The sequence below is a fragment of the Puntigrus tetrazona genome, chromosome 9, assembly GCF_018831695.1.
Source record: "Puntigrus tetrazona isolate hp1 chromosome 9, ASM1883169v1, whole genome shotgun sequence".
NCBI classification, from domain to species: Eukaryota; Metazoa; Chordata; class Actinopteri; order Cypriniformes; family Cyprinidae; genus Puntigrus; species Puntigrus tetrazona.
This window is the reverse complement of record NC_056707.1, coordinates 8,314,021-8,334,920: the sequence shown is the minus strand read 5'-3', so window position 1 is coordinate 8,334,920 and position 20,900 is coordinate 8,314,021. Positions and strand designations below refer to the sequence as shown.

The 20,900-nt window shown below is 40.0% G+C and overlaps 2 protein-coding genes across 2 annotated transcripts in view; both read left to right on the top strand.

The window, feature by feature from the left end:
* Positions 1–307: 307 nt before the first annotated feature.
* Positions 308–17,958, top strand: si:dkey-230p4.1 (centrosome-associated protein CEP250). The gene is given in 25 exon segments (XM_043249291.1): positions 308–439; positions 978–1,131; positions 1,219–1,356; positions 2,028–2,105; positions 2,170–2,240; positions 2,325–2,490; positions 4,099–4,205; positions 4,506–4,736; positions 4,939–5,006; positions 5,009–5,118; positions 5,199–5,339; positions 5,458–5,606; positions 6,067–6,216; positions 6,357–6,513; positions 8,029–8,175; positions 8,370–8,479; positions 8,938–9,091; positions 9,921–10,114; positions 10,329–10,456; positions 10,548–14,614; positions 15,640–15,837; positions 15,926–15,985; positions 16,541–16,612; positions 16,697–16,835; positions 16,838–17,958. Coding segments are annotated over 24 exon segments (7,062 nt in total). The 5' UTR covers positions 308–439; positions 978–990; the 3' UTR covers positions 16,924–17,958.
* Positions 17,959–18,526: 568 nt separating this feature from the next.
* bmpr2b (bone morphogenetic protein receptor, type II b (serine/threonine kinase)) overlaps positions 18,527–20,900 on the top strand; it is a 58,452-nt gene continuing 56,078 nt past the window's right edge. Inside the window, exon 1 of the mRNA XM_043249067.1 lies at positions 18,527–19,447. Within this exon, the coding sequence (XP_043105002.1) occupies positions 19,369–19,447 (79 nt within the window). The 5' untranslated portion in view covers positions 18,527–19,368. The remainder of the gene's footprint in view (positions 19,448–20,900) is intronic.

Sequence of the window (20,900 nt, the reverse complement as noted above, 5' to 3'; positions counted from 1 at the left end):
AACAAAAAAACTTGATGAAATAATTCAAATAACTATAAAAAGAAAATAATTATCGTATAACTATAATATAACTACGCTGTAATGTTATTATTATGTGAACTAAGTTTCTTTAATGTTATTGAATGATCCCGAATTACTGTATTTAATCGTCATCCATATCAAAAAGCAAGCCTGTAGTTTAATAGCAGATGCTTGAGCTAGCGGCTAAACGGTTGGTAAGCGCGCGCCTCCGCGTCACGTGGTGGCGCTGTTCGGTGCGCGCGGGTCGACGCGCGCGGGGCTGCTCATTCAAAACACTCGACTTTACGGTTTCAAATCCGGACGCTGCAGGAAGGCAAGCATCAACAACATTAAAAACACGCACACGCGACCTTTTGCGCGTTTTTTTAAAGGCCGCAACACGGGAATGGACACAGTCAAGTAATCCGTGTTTTCAAAAGTAAGCTAACTTTACTGCTTTACATTTGCAGAGGCTTTAAAATCAAATAAAGCTCTGCTACACAGTGACTAAGAACTCTCCGTTACATGTATGCTATAAAAACATGCTGCGGAAATCTGAAACACGCTTTTAAGTGCTTACATGCTTTAAAGATTACGCATAAATGAAAAAACTAAAGCCTTAGGCACCTGAAGCTGCCAGTGCTGTTAATCATGTAATTTTACAGTAAGTAAAGTAGTCCCATGACTGGTCATTTTAGTCTGCAATACCAGACATTTAATGCTGGAAAGAGATACAGGTCATATGCAATCTTCATAGTAGATATTCGAATTTCCATCATGCTTCTTTATTTTTTGGTTAAATGAAGATATACCATGTTTACTTTCTTTTTGCAAGTGATTTTTCAGTGGATATCATTCTAAATACAGAAATATATTTGTCTTGTCAATCTCTTATCATAAAATTGTTACTATGAATTATAAAAAATAAAAATTATATATAATTCCCCTCTATCCAATGGTGTTTTTATTTTTCACAGTTAATGGCTGGCTATGGAATCAGAAGTGTTGATTGGCTGGCAGGAGGAGAGGGCGGAGTTAAGGGCGGAGTTATCACACCTGCAGGATGAGTTGGCAGAGAGCAGAGCGGAGAGGGATGAGCTCGAGTCTCGAGCTCAGGCTTTGACAGACAGGGTGAGGAGGGTGTCTGGTCCGTCAATAACAGAGTGAACGCACAGCAAACTTATGATCTGTCTGTCTGTTTGCACCCATGCTGTTTAGCTGTCTCAGACGCTGGACCCCTCTCTGTCATTATCAGTGCGTCTGGACGATGAGCAGCGAGAATGGCGGAGGAAGCTCAGAGAGGGCAGAGAGAGAGAAGCCAGACAGGCTCTGCTCATTCATAAACTTCAGAACAAGGTCTGGACTTGCATAATAAAACTCCATTTGACTAATTTGATAATGATGATGGAGAAGGTCCCTGCAAATGAACATATCAACATATGATTGGGTAATTACCAGTAGAAGTAAAGGCATGCAAGATAAAGGAGATATTAATATTAGGGCTCCCATAACCTGAATCTTTCCAAAACCTGAAAAATCAAAGAAAGCCAGTAATGAATAAGGCTACTGGAACCATTTAACATTTGTATAGTGAATATGTCATATCCAGTAATATAATTTCTCACGCTAAAAATACTCTTTCCGACTATGATCTCTGTAAAATTATTATAATTAATTTTTAAATATTTTTTATTGAAGTTTGTTCACATTATGGAAAATGTATTAGTATAAAAAAGTGCTTTTCTATAAGATATACCATGGCTTAATTGATAATCAGTTGTCTTTCTCGTTCTTGATATCATGCATTGCTATACAACGCTTTCCTAATGTTGTTTAACATCGAGAAAACACATTTCTTGTCAAATCGAACATTTTTAATGATGGGCTGTTAGGGCATCCACGACAGCCTCTACAATCAGTCAGCCATAAAAACGCTGTTTATGTGAACGCCTCATTAACCTAGCCTTTTAAGAGGACCGATCACCTTTCGGTTCAGTCTCTCACTGGTATGTGCTCATGCATGTCAGGTGCTGGAGTACAGGGCTCGCTGTCAGACTCTGGAGCAGCAGGCGATTAGTGAGGAGCGAGAGCTGAGGATCAGAGAGGTGAGACGAGTTTGTGATTTCCTGGCGATCTGTTTGCTCCACATTAACGACGTGCATTTCACAGAGGATGCTGCGGGATGAACGCAGCGACACACTGGAGAGCACCCTGATCAGGCTGGAGGAGGAACAGCAGAGGTGCATGAGCGGTGCGAATAACAACTGTTATGTCTTCAGAGCATGAACTCCCGTGACTTGAGTTGCGTTTGTTTACCGGAGCAGATGTTCGGGGCTGTCTGAGGTCAGCACTCTTCTGCGGAGTCAGCTCAGCCAATCGACGGAAGCTAACGAGGCCCTGCGGGATGACCTACGAAAGCTAACGGCCGATTGGTCCAAAGCGGTGGAGGAGGTGGTGCAGAAGGAGATCGATTGGCAAAGAGAAAAAGAAGTGAGGAAGAAAATATTCCCTATCTCATATATTTAATAGGAAAGTTTTTATTCCCACGCATTGGTCAACACACCTACTGATTAAAATTTCGTGTACTTGAAACACTTTGTGTTAGAAGAAGCAACAGTGAAAAAGTTCAAAAACACAAACTCATTTATATGGAAGCGCCGCCTTTTGTGACGTCATTTATTAAAAAGATGTTTTATGTTGCCATAGCAAAATCCATTACTGGCATATGTTGCCATAGAAACCCCCGAAGATGTAAATGCAGCCAAATGTCTGTCATCTCGTAATAGCCGTAATTTCAATGTTCAGCGTTAAATGCATCGTCCCTGAAATATGCAGCACGGTCTTACAACAGGTTCATGAACTTTTGGTAGTTGCTTAGCAATGGCTCAGTTTTTCGGAGGATTTTATCAGTGCATTAGGGAACGTGCTGTAATATATTGTCACCAAGCAACTGCGCAGTGGCACACAAAGTTGAGTGTGTGTTTCTTCCATTAGTGGATGCGAGTAAAAAAATAATATATAAATGGTGCTTGTTTTCATAAGGGATGGAGATCTAGCTTTTTATTCATTACTTCTTTAACTAAATTCTCGTTAGCTCTTTTAAAATAACCTTAAAGATTCCAACTATTTTTAAAGCGACAGTTCACCCAAAAATGAAAATTACGGCATATTTTACCCCCAAGCCATCCTAGGTGTATATCGACTGTTCCACTGCATGGTATCAGATATAACTAGCATGCAGATACAGATGCTTTGACTGATGAAACGTGGAAGACAATAAACACACAATTGCAATACGACACTAATTGACAGCTTGTATCACAGTATAGAATTTTATTATTTTTTAAAATTATTTTGTCTCACTGTGATAAGAAGAAACATAGAAACGCTAAAGCTAACATGACTGGTGTTATATAGTGATTTTGGAGCAAAGCATATTACAAAATTGACGCTATTAAGCAAACATAATACTTATCCATGTTGCCAAGAGCAACTGCCTTTTGAAAAGTATATTCATGTATAAGTGAAGGTTTTAAACAAAAGAAAGGGGCTAAAACAGCATGAACAGAAGGGTGCCAGTAAAAAAATAATGTGGGGCATTGGAAGGGTTGGGCACCTTTTAAATGGACTGTGTGAGAGTGTTCAACGCTCCATGATTTTCACATTGTCTCGTTTTGGATGTTAATATATCGTTTGGGCATACACATGTGCTCACACATATAAAGCATGCACAAAGAAAAAAGTGATTTTAAATGCATCCGATTGATAGATAAATCATGGTTGACAGCCAGATGCAGGTAAAGTACATGCACACTTATTTCGTTGTTATTGTTAGGTTAGGTTAGGTTATTTTAGCTTTGTACATTTAGTTTAACTGCACCGTTAAAGAGGTGCATGGTGATTTTTACCATTAAACTAAACTGTGTGCATGTATTTTAGACAACATGCAATAACTGCGTCCTACTATCAAGTTTCTATTTACTGCTGTGTAATAACAGCACACAATAACGGCATTTCATTTATTTAATGCAGTGTAATCTTTCAAGTTATTTTTTAATTCAGTTTTGTTAAATCTGTTGTTTTTTTTGCTAAATGCAGGCTTTAACAGGCTATATGGGGAAGGAGCAGACCAGGTTGATGACTCTATGGGGCCGTGTAGTCACTCTCAAACGCCAGTGTCACTCTCTGAAGACAGCTACTGACAAGTGAGGACCCAACGAAAAACCCATTTATCCTTTTTCCTTTTTAAGGTCTGATTGTCGCTATTAACAAAACATTAATTATGATTGCCTAAATAAACTCCTAATTTGCTGCTTATTTATAGTTTTTAAGGTAGTTGATAAATTTAGGTACTGGGTAGGATTATTTATGTACTAATAAAGAGTCCTTATGCTAAAGTGTTACATTTTTTCTAAAAAAAATAAAATAAAACTGACCCCAACAGTAGTGAATATGTTCTCTATACCTTCTGGTAAGTGTGCACGTGTTATGTTTTTGTGCTACAGAGACCTATGGGAGCTGAGAGCTGAGTTCTCTCGCCTCTCCTCATCTCTCCTCTCTGTATGGGCTTCTCCTCGATCGGCTCCCTCTGCAGGCCACTCCACCGCAGCTCAGCCGCTCTCCTCCTCCCAGGGGCCGCTGTCTCTTGATGATCTCAGTCAAGAACTAATTGGCAAGAGGAAGCTGACTGAATTAAAAGCTGACACAGAGTCAGAGACCCTGGAACTCAGGAACAGGTGATTACAGGACACATGCAACACTGCATTATTTGAAGTGTTCGCAACATATTTGCAAGGATTATGCTGGTCATAAAGTGACTCAGAATTTTGGTCAATTGTTTCGTTTACGCATTTACACATCATTCAAAAAATATTCACATGTTGTTTTAATTACAGTTTTTCAGTATATTAAGGTTATGCTTGGATTTTTGTTTTTTAGGATAACCGAGCTGAATATGACGATACAAGCTCTCGAATCTGAACGGGAGAAGCAAGAGACGGAGATGGAGAGAGACACAGGCAGGAGATGGAGAGAGAAAAAGATCAAGAAAGGAAGTGGGAGAGGCAGATAGAAATGGAGAGAGACTTTGAGTCTGTCAGACATGCCGTCACGACACTGGTGAGTCCGATTGAGAAGAGGAAATAAATTGTCCCTATTTTAGTGAAGCATGCATGGATTAATGTGTTCTTTTTGTCCAGTCAAGGGTTCTCAGCTCTCAGCAGATGAGCGGACAGTCAAGCTCTCTGTCTTCAGATGATGTGTCCAGTGAACTGTCCTCTGTCCTCTTTGTCATCGCTCAAGCTGAGACAGCCCTGCAGTTGAGACAGCAGGAAGTACAGGTTGGTCAGTGTGAAGTCAGAATAGGCTTGTTTTATCTAAATGAAATAACTTGTTCTTTAAAATCACTTTCCTTTTTGGCTGATGTAGCCTCTTAGTAAGCCAAATGCTTTTTGTCAGGATGCTCAGATGAGCCTGCGTAGAATTGGAACGGAGAAAGAATCACTGGAGCAGAGAGTCATGCAGTTGGAGAGTGAGAGAGCGGCGTTTCAGGAACACACGGATCAGGGAGCACTGCAGATAAAACACACACAAGAACTACTGAACAGGTGAAGAATGCTTGATTATCTTGTCATACAAAATAAATACAAATACACCTGTTTATTAATATTCCTGAAGGCTACCTTAAGCAGTTAATCTAAGTGATTAACTGTATTAAAAGTTTTTTGTAAAATAGCATCTTCTATTCTAGCGATCTCTATTGTATGTTTAATCTCCTTACTTTATTTTTACATTTACATTTTAATCTAACTCTCACTTAAAATAATCTTATAAATGCCTTTTAAAATGTCTATAATTAAAAAAAAAAAACGATGACTGTAAAATTTTAAATATTTTTCATATTGTACATTATATTATTGCATTACATTAAATATTAAATAAAAATGCTTACTTATCCCCAGACTTTTAATTGTTAATGTGTTTGTTAACAAGATAGTGGCCATTACAAATAATAATTGCTAATTGCTATTGGCCATAATTGTAAAACGGACATTGTGTGTGTGATAGTGAGCGGGAGATGGTGACTAGTTTGCGCAGTCAGATAGAAGGGGCTGAGAGACTCGCTGAGGACCTGAGACAGGAGAATGAACACTTGAGACGGCAGAGAGAGAAGGAGAAGGAAGAGATCATCCAGCTGGAAAGAGAGAGACAGAAACGGTATGCCTGTCCATCAATCACCGCTTCGCATTATGCAGAATTCATTTAGGATGTGCGTGTCATTAGAGCCCCGTTCAGACATGCTCATCATGTTAAATTCTACTGGTAAGTAACTCTGATGAGCTTTATTTGTAAATCAGCATGGAGGTAGAGATGCTAGAGACCACTCAGCTGTGCGAGAGAGAGACTCGAACCCGCCTGGAGATGCACAGCCTGCAGGGGGCGCTAGAGAGAGAGAGGCTGGACAGAGCACGAGCTGAGGAAGAGGCTGCAGACACTAAAGATTCTTTATTCAAGGTAAGCTGATGGAGTGGAGAGAGGCGTAAGCGCCACAAATCTTCTTAGAATTTCAGCAGCTATATACACTACTGTTCTGAGGTTTGGGCTTGGTCATATTGTGAAATATACAATATTACAATATTTCGTGCTGATTTGCTCTAAAATGTATTTTTATCAATGCTGAAAACAGTTGTGCAGCCTAATATTTTAGCAGAGACTGTGATATTTTTTTATGATTCTTTGATGAAACAACAGAATTTATTTTGTATGTTATAAATGTTTTGACTTAATGATTTAATGTGTCATTGTTAAATAAAAGTATTAATTTCTAAAAAAAATAAATAAAATATTAACAAAATCTTACAGAAACACTTGATGATATACAGTCATTGGCCACTTTAAGTACACCTTGTTAGAACCGGGTTGGATTCTTTTTGACTCCAGCTACCTTAATTCTTCATGGCAAGATGTTGAAAACATTCCTCATTTGCTCCATACTGACCTGATACCATCACACAGTCAGCGGCACATGAGTGATATGAATCACCACATCGGATTGAGATGTGCTGACGTTGGAGGCCATTTGAATGTAGTGGACTGTCAAGTTCAATAAGCCAATTTGAGATTTATTTTAGCTCTGTAACATGGGACATTATCATACTGGAAGTAGCTATCACAAGATGGGTACACTGTGGTGATAAATGGTTGGATGTGATCAGCAAGGCTGTGGCGTGTAAATGATGCTCAGTTGGTGCTAAGGGGCCATTACACCACCAGCGGCCTGAAACGTTGATAAAAGGCAGGATAGATCCAGTTTTTTTCCAAGTTCTGACCTTACCATCTGAAAATGCTAGCAAAATTCTAGACAACCTGTCCAGTCTACTATTGTCCAGTTTTAGAGCCCACATTTATAGGTGGTTTGAAATCGAATTTACAGATGCATCTCAGGACACAATGATAATGTTAAATCCAGTGACAGAAACGCTGTAAGTATTCATACAGTATTTGAACAAAGGCTGAAGCCATCTGTAACTACAGCAAGGAACGTCACAATATATACCAGTTCTGCACTTGGCAGTGCACTTATTTGAAGAGTCAGATGATTATTTCTTTCTGCATCTGTTTTAAAAGACTCATCATATTTGTTTGTATGCCTACACAGTTGCCAAAGCAATCCATGCAGATATGTTGGTAATGTCTGGATTCAGAAATCTGGTTTGATCACTTGCAGTTTGGACAGTCTGCTGATTTGAGAAAATCACCTTTCACTAAATCGCCTTTCGTCTTCGTTATCTTGCTTTGTTTGAACATCAGCATAGTGTATACTATATAAATGAACAAAGCAGCTGTGTTAGGTTGACCAAAACACTTGCACAATGTCCCTGGAACATCAGGCAATTCTGCCTGTTAAAATGAACCAATGGAGTTTTGTCTGAATTGTGTTGTTTCCAGTCCGGTATTTTGTCACCCATCCAAATCTCTCAATCATTCCTTTATGTTGTCCTCCATTTTTCCCTCTCTCCTCCCTTGCAGGCACGGGAGTCATTACTGGCCCTGTCCGCCAGTCAAACCCAGCTCAAGAGGGAGCTGGCAGAAGGTCGAGATGCCCTGGAGAAAATGGCTACTTTAAATGAAGCTCTGGCCAAGGACAAGAGAGAACTCGGTGTTCGTGCTCTGCAGGTCTGGCATGCAGGTTTAGCCCATCTTTAGCATAGATCACTTACACTGCCTAGGGACGTGACCAAATCCCTGCAAGCTGTCACAGGCCTCTTGCCTTTAATTACTTGATCCAGCGCCAGATTGAGTTGCTGGTAGGGCCAGGTTTGGGATGGAGGGATGGGAGGTGTGATTTTTTTGCTTTCCTGACCCCTCAGCTGGAGACGGAGGTGGCAGAAGCCCAGGCCCAGATCCAGGCATGTGGTGCAGAGATGGCAGGCCTGCGCAGAGAAGTGAAGACCACGTCTCTAGAGGCCAACGAATTAAGGTGAAACATTGTGAAACAGAGGGACGTATTTAAAAGTCACATGACGAAAAGGCTGTAGATGATAAAGTGCGGAGTATGTTAGCTTGGAAGCTTCTATTCCATATATTATAACACTGCTAAACTAAGAATATCCTCATATAAATATTGTTTATGTTGCCTACACCTTACCTTTACCTTCTTGTTCTGCGCAAACCAGAGTGAAATATGCTTGTGTAATAGGCAGTTTAAAATCTGTAGATAAAGTGTGCCTGTGACTCTAAATTGCAGCTAATCAGGTCCCTAATGAGCTGGTATGAGTTTGGTAGGAATACTAATGAATACATGGGGCTTTAGATGACACTATAAATGTCTGAGTTTATCTCAACAGCTGTTGTATTTGGCTGTAGTATGCTGGCCCTGTGTTTTCCCAGCCAGTGATTCTTTACTACAATTGTGTTGATGATCCCACTGCGTTCCAGGCAACGAAGAGAGACGGATCTGAAAACTCTGCAGCAGCTCAGAGACCGAGAGAGAGAGCTGGAGAATGAACTGGAGATTGAGAGAGAGGACAGAAAGAGGGAGGTGACTGCTCTCACAGAAGAGAAGAAGAATAATGAACAAAGGATCGGAGAGGTGAGAAACTCAGACAATGCTGACTGCTTGCAAATTAGATTTAGTACACAAAAAAGTACAATTTTGAAAAGTAAACATTGTGTTCTAACTAGGTGCAAGTTGACAAGTTTCCAAATAATCTTTGTATTTGTATGCATGTGAATTAATAAAAAGATATGTTATTTTACTTAATATTTACTAAATATTCACAAAAATGTGCAATAATATTATCATAAAGGAATAAATTTTTAAGTAGAACAATACAAAAATTATGTCACTTATTGTGAAATTAATACAGAATTGTTAAATAATTGTATATTTATTTATTTGTTTGTTGAGCTGTATAATGTTAGGTAAAATAGGTGAAACATATACAATATAAAAACAACTGTACACTTGCATCCACAATAATATCTGAATGTATTGGTCTGGTACACACATTTAATAAAGTCTTGTAACAGCTTGTGATTACAAAAATGCTGATTTGCATTAGCAAGGAGTGTGCGCCACAGTCAACAACAGTCAAGCAACAAAAAGCTGACAGAGGAAATATAGTTTAAACGGATTCGGTGAAAGGTGATTGTCAGCATGTACCAGAGCGCCATCTTCCGTGATGCAGAATGACAAGCTGTTCGTGCAGTAGGATCTATAACACAAAGCAGACCAACCCACACAAAGCATATAAATAAACATTACTAAATATAAACAAGACTATTGATTTAGTCCTCATCACCCTAGGGGATAAGGATGGGATTTATTGTATATTATTCCATACCACAATTCTCCTTTTTTTAAAAATAATTATTTTGTTTTGGGTGTACTCATGGACAGTGATGTGTTTGTGTTTCAGTTAACTGAGCAGTGCAGCACAATTATGAAGGAGTTGCAGAGTGTCCAGGCAGAACTGCTCAAAGCAACCGAGCAGCAGAGACGAGCTGAACGAGAGCGAGATGACCTAATTAGGGAGAACCAGAGACTAGAGGACACAGTATGTTTACTGGAAAGAGAAAAGGAGGAACTCACACAGGTCAAAGAGGAACTCAGGTATAATGAAACTGAGCCTGTTTTTCCCATAAAACTATTTAATTCTATTTTTGTCATCAAAGCATCATTCGCTCAGTCAGGTTGCTAGGTTGTTACCCTTAAAACCAGCATCAACTATTTTATGTTAGATCAGTATAACTAGATCAGAATCTACTGTCTGAACCATTTTTGAGCCAATCCCCTATTAGTTTTCAACCTGATGCTCTCTCTTCAGAGGTGTGGTGGCATGCCTCCAAAAGCAGATTGCTCAGGTTCAGGAACAGGCCTCAGGTTTGGAGATGCAGTGCAGTCAGCTGCAAACACAGGTGGAAACACTCACACAGAGCAAAGATGTCTTACAAGGTCAGGGTTCTAAAACTTACTGGTTTAATATGTTGGTGTATTTGTGTGTGTGTAATAAAAATTTAACATTTTTCCTCTCTAAATTGCGTAGGAGAGATTCAGTGTCTACAGACAGACTTGGAGAGAGAGACAGCACAAAGAGAACAGGAAAGAAAAGAATCAGCGGAGGAAAAACGGAAGAGTGAAAGAGAGATAGAAAACTGGCAGTCAGAATGCAAGAGGATTCAGGGGGATGTTGAACAAGAATCACAGAAAAACAAAATACAGTTAGAAGAGAACAAAACTGAGAGAGAAAGATGGCAAAAAGAGAGAGAAGCTCTGAATGCAGAACTTGGCCAGAAAGATGGAGAAGTGGAGATACTAAGAAACAAGCTCGATGGTTTGTTAAAAGAAAAAGAAGAGCTTTTAGACATTTTAGATATAAGAAACACAGAACTTAAGAAACTACAAACAAAATCGGCAGCAGAGCAAAAAACAGCCGAACTAAGACTGAGAGAAGCTTGTGATGAGATTGAAAGATGGAAGGAGAGAGAAAACGAGGTTCAAAGAGAGAAAGAGGAATTTAATCAGAGGTTTATAGAAAGTGTGGAAAGAGAAAGTCAGAACCTCAAGATCACACAGAGAGAGAAGGCTAAGATGTCTGATCTGCTCAAAAAGCAGGAGGATAAAATAAGAAAGAGAGGCGAGGATATTGAAGAGTTAAAATCAAAAGTCCATTCGCATGAGAGAACAATTGAGAGTCTGGAAATAGAGTTACAAGAGAAGGAGACCTTGGAGAGTAGATTAGAAGTCCTTGAGAGAGACAACACTCAACTGAAAGAAAGAGAAATTGAGAAAATCAGAGAAAATGAAACCAAACAAAAGAAGAGAGATGAGCAAGAGAAGGAGAAAGATATACGGTGGAGAAGACAGTTAGAACAGAAAGACACAGACTTGATCGAGCTCAAAAGCAGAATTGATGAACTGATGAGAGAGAAGGAACATATCTCATTACTCGTGGAAGAAAGAGAGAAAGATGTTGAACAATTACAAGCTACACTGTCCACAGAAAAGAGAACTCTTGAACTGCGACTGAAAGAGGTGAAAGACAATGTTGAGTGGTGGAAAAGACGAGCTGATAACATAGAAAAAGTGAAGGAGAGCGTAAACATGGTTGCTGAAAGAGAGAGGACAGAAATAAGAGAGCTTCTTAGAGAAAGAGAGGAGGAGGTACAAAAGAAAGAAGAGAAAATTGGTGATTTCAAAGGTAGAATTCAGTCATTAGAGGTAATCATAGAGAAACTAGAAGCTGATGTTGAGCAGAAGGATGAACAACTTGAACTTCTAAAGGAGAACAACTCGTATATGAAAGAGAAGGAGGTGGAGAAACAAAAAGAGGTGGACAGGAAGCAACTGGAGCTTAAAGAACAGGAGAAACAACTAAAGAGAGAATTAGAAGATCTCAATACCAAAATGGAGGCAGTCATTCGAGAAAAAGAGGAGATCCTCGAAAGCGTGGATGAGGGAGATAATGAGATAAAAGAATTAAAAGCAAAACTTACACAAGAACGGGAGATGTTCGAACAGAAGCTCAAAGCAGAACACGAAGAGGTGAACAGGTGCAAAACCAAATTAACTGAAATGGAACGAGATCGGATGCACTCGGAAGAAAGAGAAGAAGAGAGAAGGAAAAGACAGGAAATTGAGGAAAGAGATAAGGAGCAGATACTGAGAAGAGAGCTCCTTCAGAAGGAGACAGAGCTGAGGCAGTTGAGACTGAAGATCGATGAACTGCACCAGGACAATGAGGAGGGCAGGAAGATAAGATTGGAGCAACAAGAAGACCTTGAACGGCAAACTGGCCTCCTACAAAACACTGAGGAGAAGGCTCAAGCACTGAAGAAGAGTTTACAACAAAAGGAAAAAGAGGAAAGAGACAGAGTCCTCCTTGAGGAAGAAGCAATGAAAAAGCTGAGAGAAAAGCTGAATAAAGCCGAGCAGAGGATTCTTGAAGTTTCAAGCAGTCTATGGGAGACAGAAAGGGCACTGGAGAAGGAGAAGCAGCAACATCAGGAGAAAGAGGAGAGACTTACAGACTGTAATCAACAGATACTATTAGTCAGGCGTGAGCGAGATCAAGAGAAGGAGACTCTTGAAGATCTGAAGAAACTTATAGATGAACAGGGCAAAGAGGTGAAGATGCTGAAAGGAAAACTGGATGAACAGTTAGGAGAGTTGGGAAAGTTGTCTCAACTACTGCAGGAGAGCCGAAGTGAAGCACAAGTGCTTGAATCCAGGGTAGAGGACAGTGAAGAGGAGAAACAAAGATTGAATAGGTCTTTGAGCCTGATTGAAGATGAGAAGAGGCGACTGGAGACCCAACTGGGAGATGAAAAGACAGTCGGGGAAAGGCTGAGAGCCAGGCTTGAGGATCTGCAGAATAGTCAGTATATCCTGATGGAGGAGAAGACGGGACGCATGGAGAAGCTTGGGGCTCAAGTACGAGAGCTGGAGGAGGAGAGAGACCATCTCTCAGCAGAGCTTCGCAGGAAGGAGCGAGAGATTGAGGCTTTGAGAGATGAAATGCTTCGAGAAAGGCGAGACAAGGACAGGATAAGCTTTTTGCTGAATGATGCAAAAGAAAGGAAAGGCGCTCTTGCTTCCCAGGTGGATACCTTACAAGAACAGCTGGTTAATCTTTTAAGAACCAAAGAAGAAACCAAGTCAAAAATCCAGGAACATGAAGAGCAGAACCAGAAGATGCGAGAGGGCCTGATTGCAGGCCTTCAGGAGATGGCGACTCTGAAGGAACTGCTAGAAGAGAGTCATCGTGAGGGAGAGAGACTGCGATCCATGATGCAGGAAAAGAAGGATGAGTTGGTCCGAAGCAGAGAGGAAGGTGTTCGGGCAGCACAGATTGAAGCCAAAGATCTTCTACTCAAAGTCCAGATGTTAGAGAAGCAAAAACAGGAGCTTAAAACTACTCTTCAACTCCAAGAGGAACAACTTAGGAAGAAAAACGAAGAAGGTTTGCAAGAGAAGGAACAAATACAGCTAAGACAGGAGAAGTTAGAAGAAGAATTGGCAGCCACAAAGAGCGTAGCAGAGCAGAGAGAGACTGAGCTGATCAGAGCGAGGGCTAGAATGGACATCCTGGAAGATCAGAGGACTGAACTCAGCTCTTTGGCAGCAGAAAGGTCCAGAGAAGCAGAGGAACTGAGCAACAAATTCAGAGAGCTGAGACAGGAAGTGGACAGACTGAGAGAGGACAGAAGAAGAGAGAGTCAAGACTGGAAGGAACTCAAATGGGAAAATAAAGAGAAACAAGGTTTGTTAGAGAGATTGGAGCTCATTAGAAAAACAATGAGTGAAAAGGAAAATGAGATAGAATTGATGAAAGAGAAATATGAAAATGAGAAAATGAAAAGTGAGACATTTCAGCAAGCGGAAAATCAAAACATAAGACAACTACAATTACTGTCAGAGAGACTCAAAGACAAAGAAACTGAGCTGGAGAGTATTCAAGAAATGGTGTATAAAGAACAATCAGCAAAACTTAGGTTGCAGGATCTATTTGAAGATGAGAAAAGAAATGCCAAGCTATTGAGAGAAAAAATGGAAACCTTAGAGAAAGAGAAACAAGAGCTTGAGACCAAAATGGAAGAGGATTTATGTAATCTCAGGGAATCTGAAAAGAAAAACAATGGAGCAAAGATGGATAGTGGCCACGGTACTATATTAGATTTCCTAGAAATAAATGCTGAATATCGGTCTCATGACAAATTGTTAGAGACAGACACACTTAAAAAAGACCTTACAAAAAAGGAAGAGGAAATCGAGAGGTTGAGGACCAAGATCCAGAACCTACAGACTGAGACTGACAGGCTGTACTCCACAATAAATGAGAACATGAAAACTGGACCACCAGTGAATGAGGACTGGGGAAGGCTAAAGGAACAAATGACCACTGGCGTTTTAGAAAAGGAGGAGAGGGACAGACTCCTCAGAGAGAAGGACGTTGAAGTATATGCTCTGAAAGAGCGGGTTGAGGAGCTGAGTAAAGACAGGGATCGTGTCAGGACGGCTCTGGAGAAAACTGAATCCATGCTGATTTACTACAAGGAGAGGCTGGAACAGCAGGAGCAGAAGAGAAAGTGTGCAGGAGCTGATACATCACAGGTCAGTGAGGCAGAGACATCTATAAATATAAAGCACCTAGTATAAAATGTGTCCATATGTTCACAAATAAAAGCATATATTTGTGTGTTTGTGCTGACGTGGCCTTGGTATTTTATTCAAAGATTTCACTTACATTGCAAAAATGTAGCCTACTTTTTTTCAATCAACCATAATGTGTATTCTGTGACCGAAATTGTGGGTTTCAGAGGAAGGGAGTGGTATTTAGTTGGTTAATAAAAATCTCAGTTGAGCAGGCATTGTGAACAAATGTTTTCGATATAAATAATGAAAAGAAATGTTTTTTGAGCAGCAAAGAATGATCATGTCACTAAAAACTGGAGTAATGATGCTGAAAATTCAGCTTTGCCATCACGTGAGTAAATTACATAAAATATAAACAGAAAAATAATTTTTAAATGTATATATTTTATAGTTTTTGATTTTTGAGTCTAACTGAGCATTAGAGACTTCTTAAAAAAACATTTACTTTGTAAACAGTAATGTACGTTTTGTAGTTTATTTTCTTCTCTTGAGCTGTAATTGATTGTCACAGAAGTACCCGATATTTTTAGTATAATATATTTTTATTTTTATTACAACATAATTTTGTTAGCTTTAACAACCAAAGGTTGTTTTAGTATTATTTAACAAAAGCAGTTGTCATTCTTGTTCGATGCTATTATTTTTGTTCTTTTTAGCTACTATGTCTTTAAGACTTTTTTATATACACGACGGTCTGCCCTTTTCGAATGTGAAACTTGCCACGTGACTGACTTTTGAAAAAGCTGCTGATAAAATGTAAACATGGTTGGGAAATCAGCGGTGGTGCAGTTCTAAACTGAAACAGTTTCAGGCTTGGTTTCCATAAATGGAGTGAGTGGACTGAGAAGGGAGCTTTGTTTTTAGCCATTTTAGTAAAACAAAAAAAGTGAGGGCAATCAGTTTTTCGCGACGCATGCGTTTTAAACACGCTACACGCAGTGAATTTCCAGCTTATGATGATTTGCTTTGGGCGATATTAATAGGAGACTGAACCGAAGGCCCAGTCCGTGAATGAAGTGGAGTCAGACTCCGCAGTGCAGGGCCGTCTCTCCGCGATGCAGCGGGCCGTGGCACAACTAGAGGTGGAACAGAACCTTCTGCAGAAGAAGACCAGTCACCTGGAGAGAAAGATTGAGAGACTTCGGACTGAGCGACAGAACCTGAGAGAGACGCTGACACGGGTATGTGCCCGACTCACAGAAGGACCATATATTAGGATGTCAGAATGATTCATACGCATGATCACTGTATATATTTGTCCATCACCAGGTTGAGCTGGAGAGGGGGAAACTGAGGCATCAGCTGTCACAGGCAGACGCTGGAGTGCTGGTATGATGGAGAGAATACATTTGCAGTACATTTGTGTTTTGTTCTGGTTGTCTTTCTGTGATGGATTGTCACAGAAGTACCCGATATTTGTTAGCAGAATGTTTTTTTTGTTTTTATTACAATATCATTTTGTCAGCTTCAACAACCAGTGTTGTTTTAGTATTATAATATTTCTTGTTATTTTGATTAGCTTTTAATATTCATACTTTTTATCAATTTTCATACATTTATATTTTCAGTTTAGTTTTTAATTAGATTTGTCATTTTTACGTCACTGGTTTTTTATTAGTATTATTTGTTTTTCTATGTTAATAGTTCTATGCAGCTTTACTTTACTTGCTGCCAGAGCAACTTTTATCACTTTAAGTTTTTTGCTATTTAATATATATAATTTTATTTTAGGTTTATTTCATTTACCGAAAACAATTTAACAGTTTTAGTTAACGATAACAATGCTGTTAGTAACATGCTAATACCGTTTTTTTGGGTTTTATTTCAATAAAGTGTTAGTTGCTACTGAAAAAGCCCAAAATAGTTAAACATTGTTCTGCGTAGTCCCTGTCAGATGGTACCGAAAAGGAAGAGCTTGAGCTTCTCAGAGTCCGAGCCAATGATCTGGAAGAACAGGTTCGTTCTAAACGCTGAACGCAACAATTAATTAGTATTTTGCCGTATAAAATAGCCTCAAAACGTATACCCAATTATTTTTAGGTTCATCATCTCCGTCTCATGCTGGCCCAGGACCATCAGCACAGGGCAAAATTCATTGATCGTTCACTGAAGAACAGCCAGAGTCTGCTGTCCCTGAGACAGGATCTGAACGAGTCTCTAGCTGCAGTCTCTCAGCGCCCGTCTCCTCAGTGCTGGAGTCAGAGACACAGAGACTGGACAGGAGCATCAGAGAAGAAGAGCTCCAATCTTCTCTCAGCCAAAGCTAAAGATATACACAACACTCCTTTACGTCTCGTGACTATTATATAGTTCATTTTTGCACTTAATATTAAGTAATTCTGGCTGTGAGCCTATGATATATTTCATACTCAGGGTCTGAATTTTTTTACTGTTGCATTGCATTAAAAAAATATATTTTAATGAGTTGTAAAGCATTCTTAAAATGCTAATCAGCTACAAAATATCATCTTAAGGCAACTGTTTTAAATGTCAAAGGTCAGGTTTATCTCTATCGGATCGTTTTACAGCTGAAAGCTTTGCAGTCGTGTTTACAATATTTTTAAACCTTTTCTGTCAGTGTTATGTGTGCAATATAAGCAGTTGTTACACGATGGGTTATTTTTATCTTCATTTTTTAAAATAAACTTGATTCAGAGTTGCATTGTTTGACACCGAGGAAGCCCAGGGTGCTGCGTCTGATTCCCAGGACATGCCTGAACTAATAACAATATACACTCAATGCAGCATAATTTGCTTTGATTAAAAAGCAAATGCATAAATATAAGTACCTTTACAATATCTGTTGCAGCATGCACACCATCAGATCCGTGCGGTGTGAGTGACGGCTTCTTTTGTAAGTCATCATCTTAAAATGAAGAGCACTTGAATTTAATGACGGGGTTATGTAATGTAAAGGCTCTCGAGCTCTTCTGAGGCCTTGTCGCTTTACCCCATGTGAGCCGTTACAGTGTGGGTCGCCAGGGGGCGCTGTTTGCACGGAAACATTTCGTGGCTTCGGGTCACCCACACAGACAAACATCCACATCCTCGTAGTCGATTCTTGCTCAACTTTGACATTTTACCGCAATCAAAGCGCTCCCTTCATCTTCACAATACCAAGGAAAGACACGACTAGTAACCTTTGCTTATAAAACGTTATCTGACTGAAATGGAAAGCATCGTCTGGGTGAAACTGATGGCTCGACTGGGTCTTATTTAATTTTCCAAGTAAATAAAATGTGTATATACTATGTATGTCTTATTCATTTTTTTTTTTTTTTAATTAAAAAAATAAATGAATCGAACCCCTACCTTTCTGTTACCTGTTCACATAACTGTGCGTAATAACTCTTGTATTGTAGGCGTTGCATAACTTATAACATTCAAAATATGTATTATTAATAAAAACAGTCTAGTTAATATAGATAGTTGATATTTCTTTAGATATTTCTTTCAAACGGTGCGAAACAGGACGTCTCCTTTGATATTTCACAGAAATGATAACGTTTCTTGTTTTTATGTTTTTAATTTTTTTGTTAACAAAAACTGGGACTGTTTACATAGGCTATTAAATGAATTAATTCATTTTCTGAATTCCTGAGATCCTGCTGTATGTTTTTGGAAACTTAAAGGGGAAAAAAAAGAAACAACTTGAAATCAGTTTAAAGTAAATCGTGTACAAATACTTTTTGTTAGTGTACAAATCACTTTAGTTGTAGTGGGCTATAAGTATAAGTGTAGCGAGTGAGGTGTTTTGGCGTAAACTTTTGTTACCATGGAAAATGTGTACGGGTGAGAGGGGAGAAAGAAAGCGAGACAACTTATAATTGAATTGGTTTGGCGGAGAGAGAGAGAGAGAGAGAGAGAGAGAGGGAGGAGGGGTGAGGAGGAGGTCTGGCTGCCCTTCATCTGTCTGCTCTAGGCGGAGCTGAAGTTACCGAGAGCGGCTGCGGGAGCTCGACGCGATCCGCGGGGCGATAATCATCCGGACCGGGAGAAATGCGCTGATTTACCCGAGCAGGCCCTGACCGGAGATCAGTTCCCCGACCATCATCGAGCCAGACTCGCTGCGCTGTTTGTTACAGGCCTCTGTCGCTTTGGATCGGACTCGATGTCGCTCCTGTTCGGCCGCTTGAAGCGACCGCTGGGCTCGACGCCTCCTGCCGTAGATTTGCCTCGTTTCACAGACGCGATTCTGGCCTCGACGAAGGAATAAAAGCGGGCGAAGCAGGGAAACGTCGGACATGTCGTCAGCTCGCGAAGCCAAACAACGACTGAAGCGGACTGAAACCAAGAAACCTGACCCACATTAAGATACCGCTCGAGCGTCTGGACCGGAACCAAATACATCGAAACTAAATCTTGTTTATAAACACCGATAAGCGCCGAGACGCGATCGCAGCGGGTTTCGAGAGCTCTCCTAAAAGGGCTGAAGACGCGGGCACTGCGCGAAGTCTAATCGCTCAAACTCCAACCCAGCATGGAGAAAATGCGTTTGTAATCTATTTGCCGAAGCGCACGCTGACCTAAAGGCGTCTGAAATCATGCATTGCCTCCAAACGCCCGTCTGCACGTCTAATTTCGGACTATTCCCTCCGAGCACATGAGTTTGAACTTCGGTCGATAGAGAAGAGGGGAAGAAAAGAGAATCTGCTGGAACTTTTTTTTATTTGGAGCCGAACCCGTCCAGAAGCACCAGGACCGTCACCAGGATGAGCGCGCGGATCCTGAACCGAACATTAGTGCTGTCACTGGGGCTGTGCACGTTGCTTCTGCTCAGTGCCGTGGCTGGTAAATATGCTTCGGGTTTACATTGAATTTACGCAATGCACATGCATATTACAGAGTGCTTTATTTGCGCGTGCTGCACATCGGAATCGCGCGTTTTAACGCGGACGCTATAACGCGAAGCGATCCGAATCGGTTCACTGTACAAGTGTGAACTGTCAGGAATGTCGCGGTTCATCATTAACCTCGGGATGCGCTGTGCTGGATCTAGCTTTAGTGTCTGTATTATGGCTCGAAGGGTGTGAGGTGTTCTAGTCTAGTTAAACCAAAGTGGATTTACTTTGAACTGGTCCAAAGTTGCACAAGCCAGCAGGTGCTTTTGGTTCTACTTAGAAAGAAAAGCTGGAGCTAATAAATGCAGGACGTCCATGGTTATATACGATCTTAAAAATAAAAGATCTTCATTATTGGCGTCAGTGGTACTACGAAGAACCGTGGACGACCACGGAACCTTTCAAATACATAAAAGGTTCTTTATAGTTGAGAGGGGTTCTTTAGATTTAGTTTTCTTCAGAGTAGTAGAAAGGTTCTTTGGGGAACCAAAAATTGTTCAATTCAAAAACGCCTTTTGGAACTTTTAATTTTATGAGTGTGCCGTTTTTAGAGCAGGTTTTATAGTAGGTTAATTTATTTGTTAGTCTTTACCTTGAGCTGTATTTCCATGAATACTTGGGGTAAGAGTAAGTAGATTGTCGATGGAGCTGTGCTATTATAATACATCAGTGGTATCACGTAGTAAATATTATGGTCCATATTTCTGAATTATTATCTGTACTATTATGGTTACACACGTCTGTACCATAGCACTATCATGACACATGACCCTAATATCAAAATAACTCTTTTTGTTTTCGTCTTTGAATTCGATGAATGCATTTGCAAAGAAACGTCTCCTTCTATATTAATCTAGACTTGTAGCTTCAAATGACCTTTAGCCAGTGATGTCTTATAGTGATTACGGTTTGTAGAGTTTCTTTGTTGAATTTTTGTTTTGTTTTGTTTTTTTAATAATTTAACTGAAGTAGTTTGACTCTGCACTGGTCAAAAAATAAAGTTTATTGATTGTTGAATTCATTATCAGATGGTTTTCAGGCTGTTGGGCGTCTGTTTTATACGCTGACTAGACAGATTAATTTAGTATGAACATCCTAGCGGTAGTGTAGTGCAAAATCAAGTTGAAAGCGAGACTGTGTTTGTATAAATCACACAGGCTGAGGATCATTATCAGAGGGCGCATTTTGAAGTCTGTTTCTTGCTTCTTGCTTTCATATGTATCGGATTGACCATGCTGTGTGTCGGCCATTAGGGCCTGTTTACCATGTTGTTATGGATATGCAGTTAGTCATCCGATCAGAAGCATGTGATGTTGTACCATCGATTGTTACGAGGCTCTTGAAAAGTCTCGAAAACATTGCAGGAATGGGGTTAGATGGATGGGTTTTCCCCACGTTGTGTG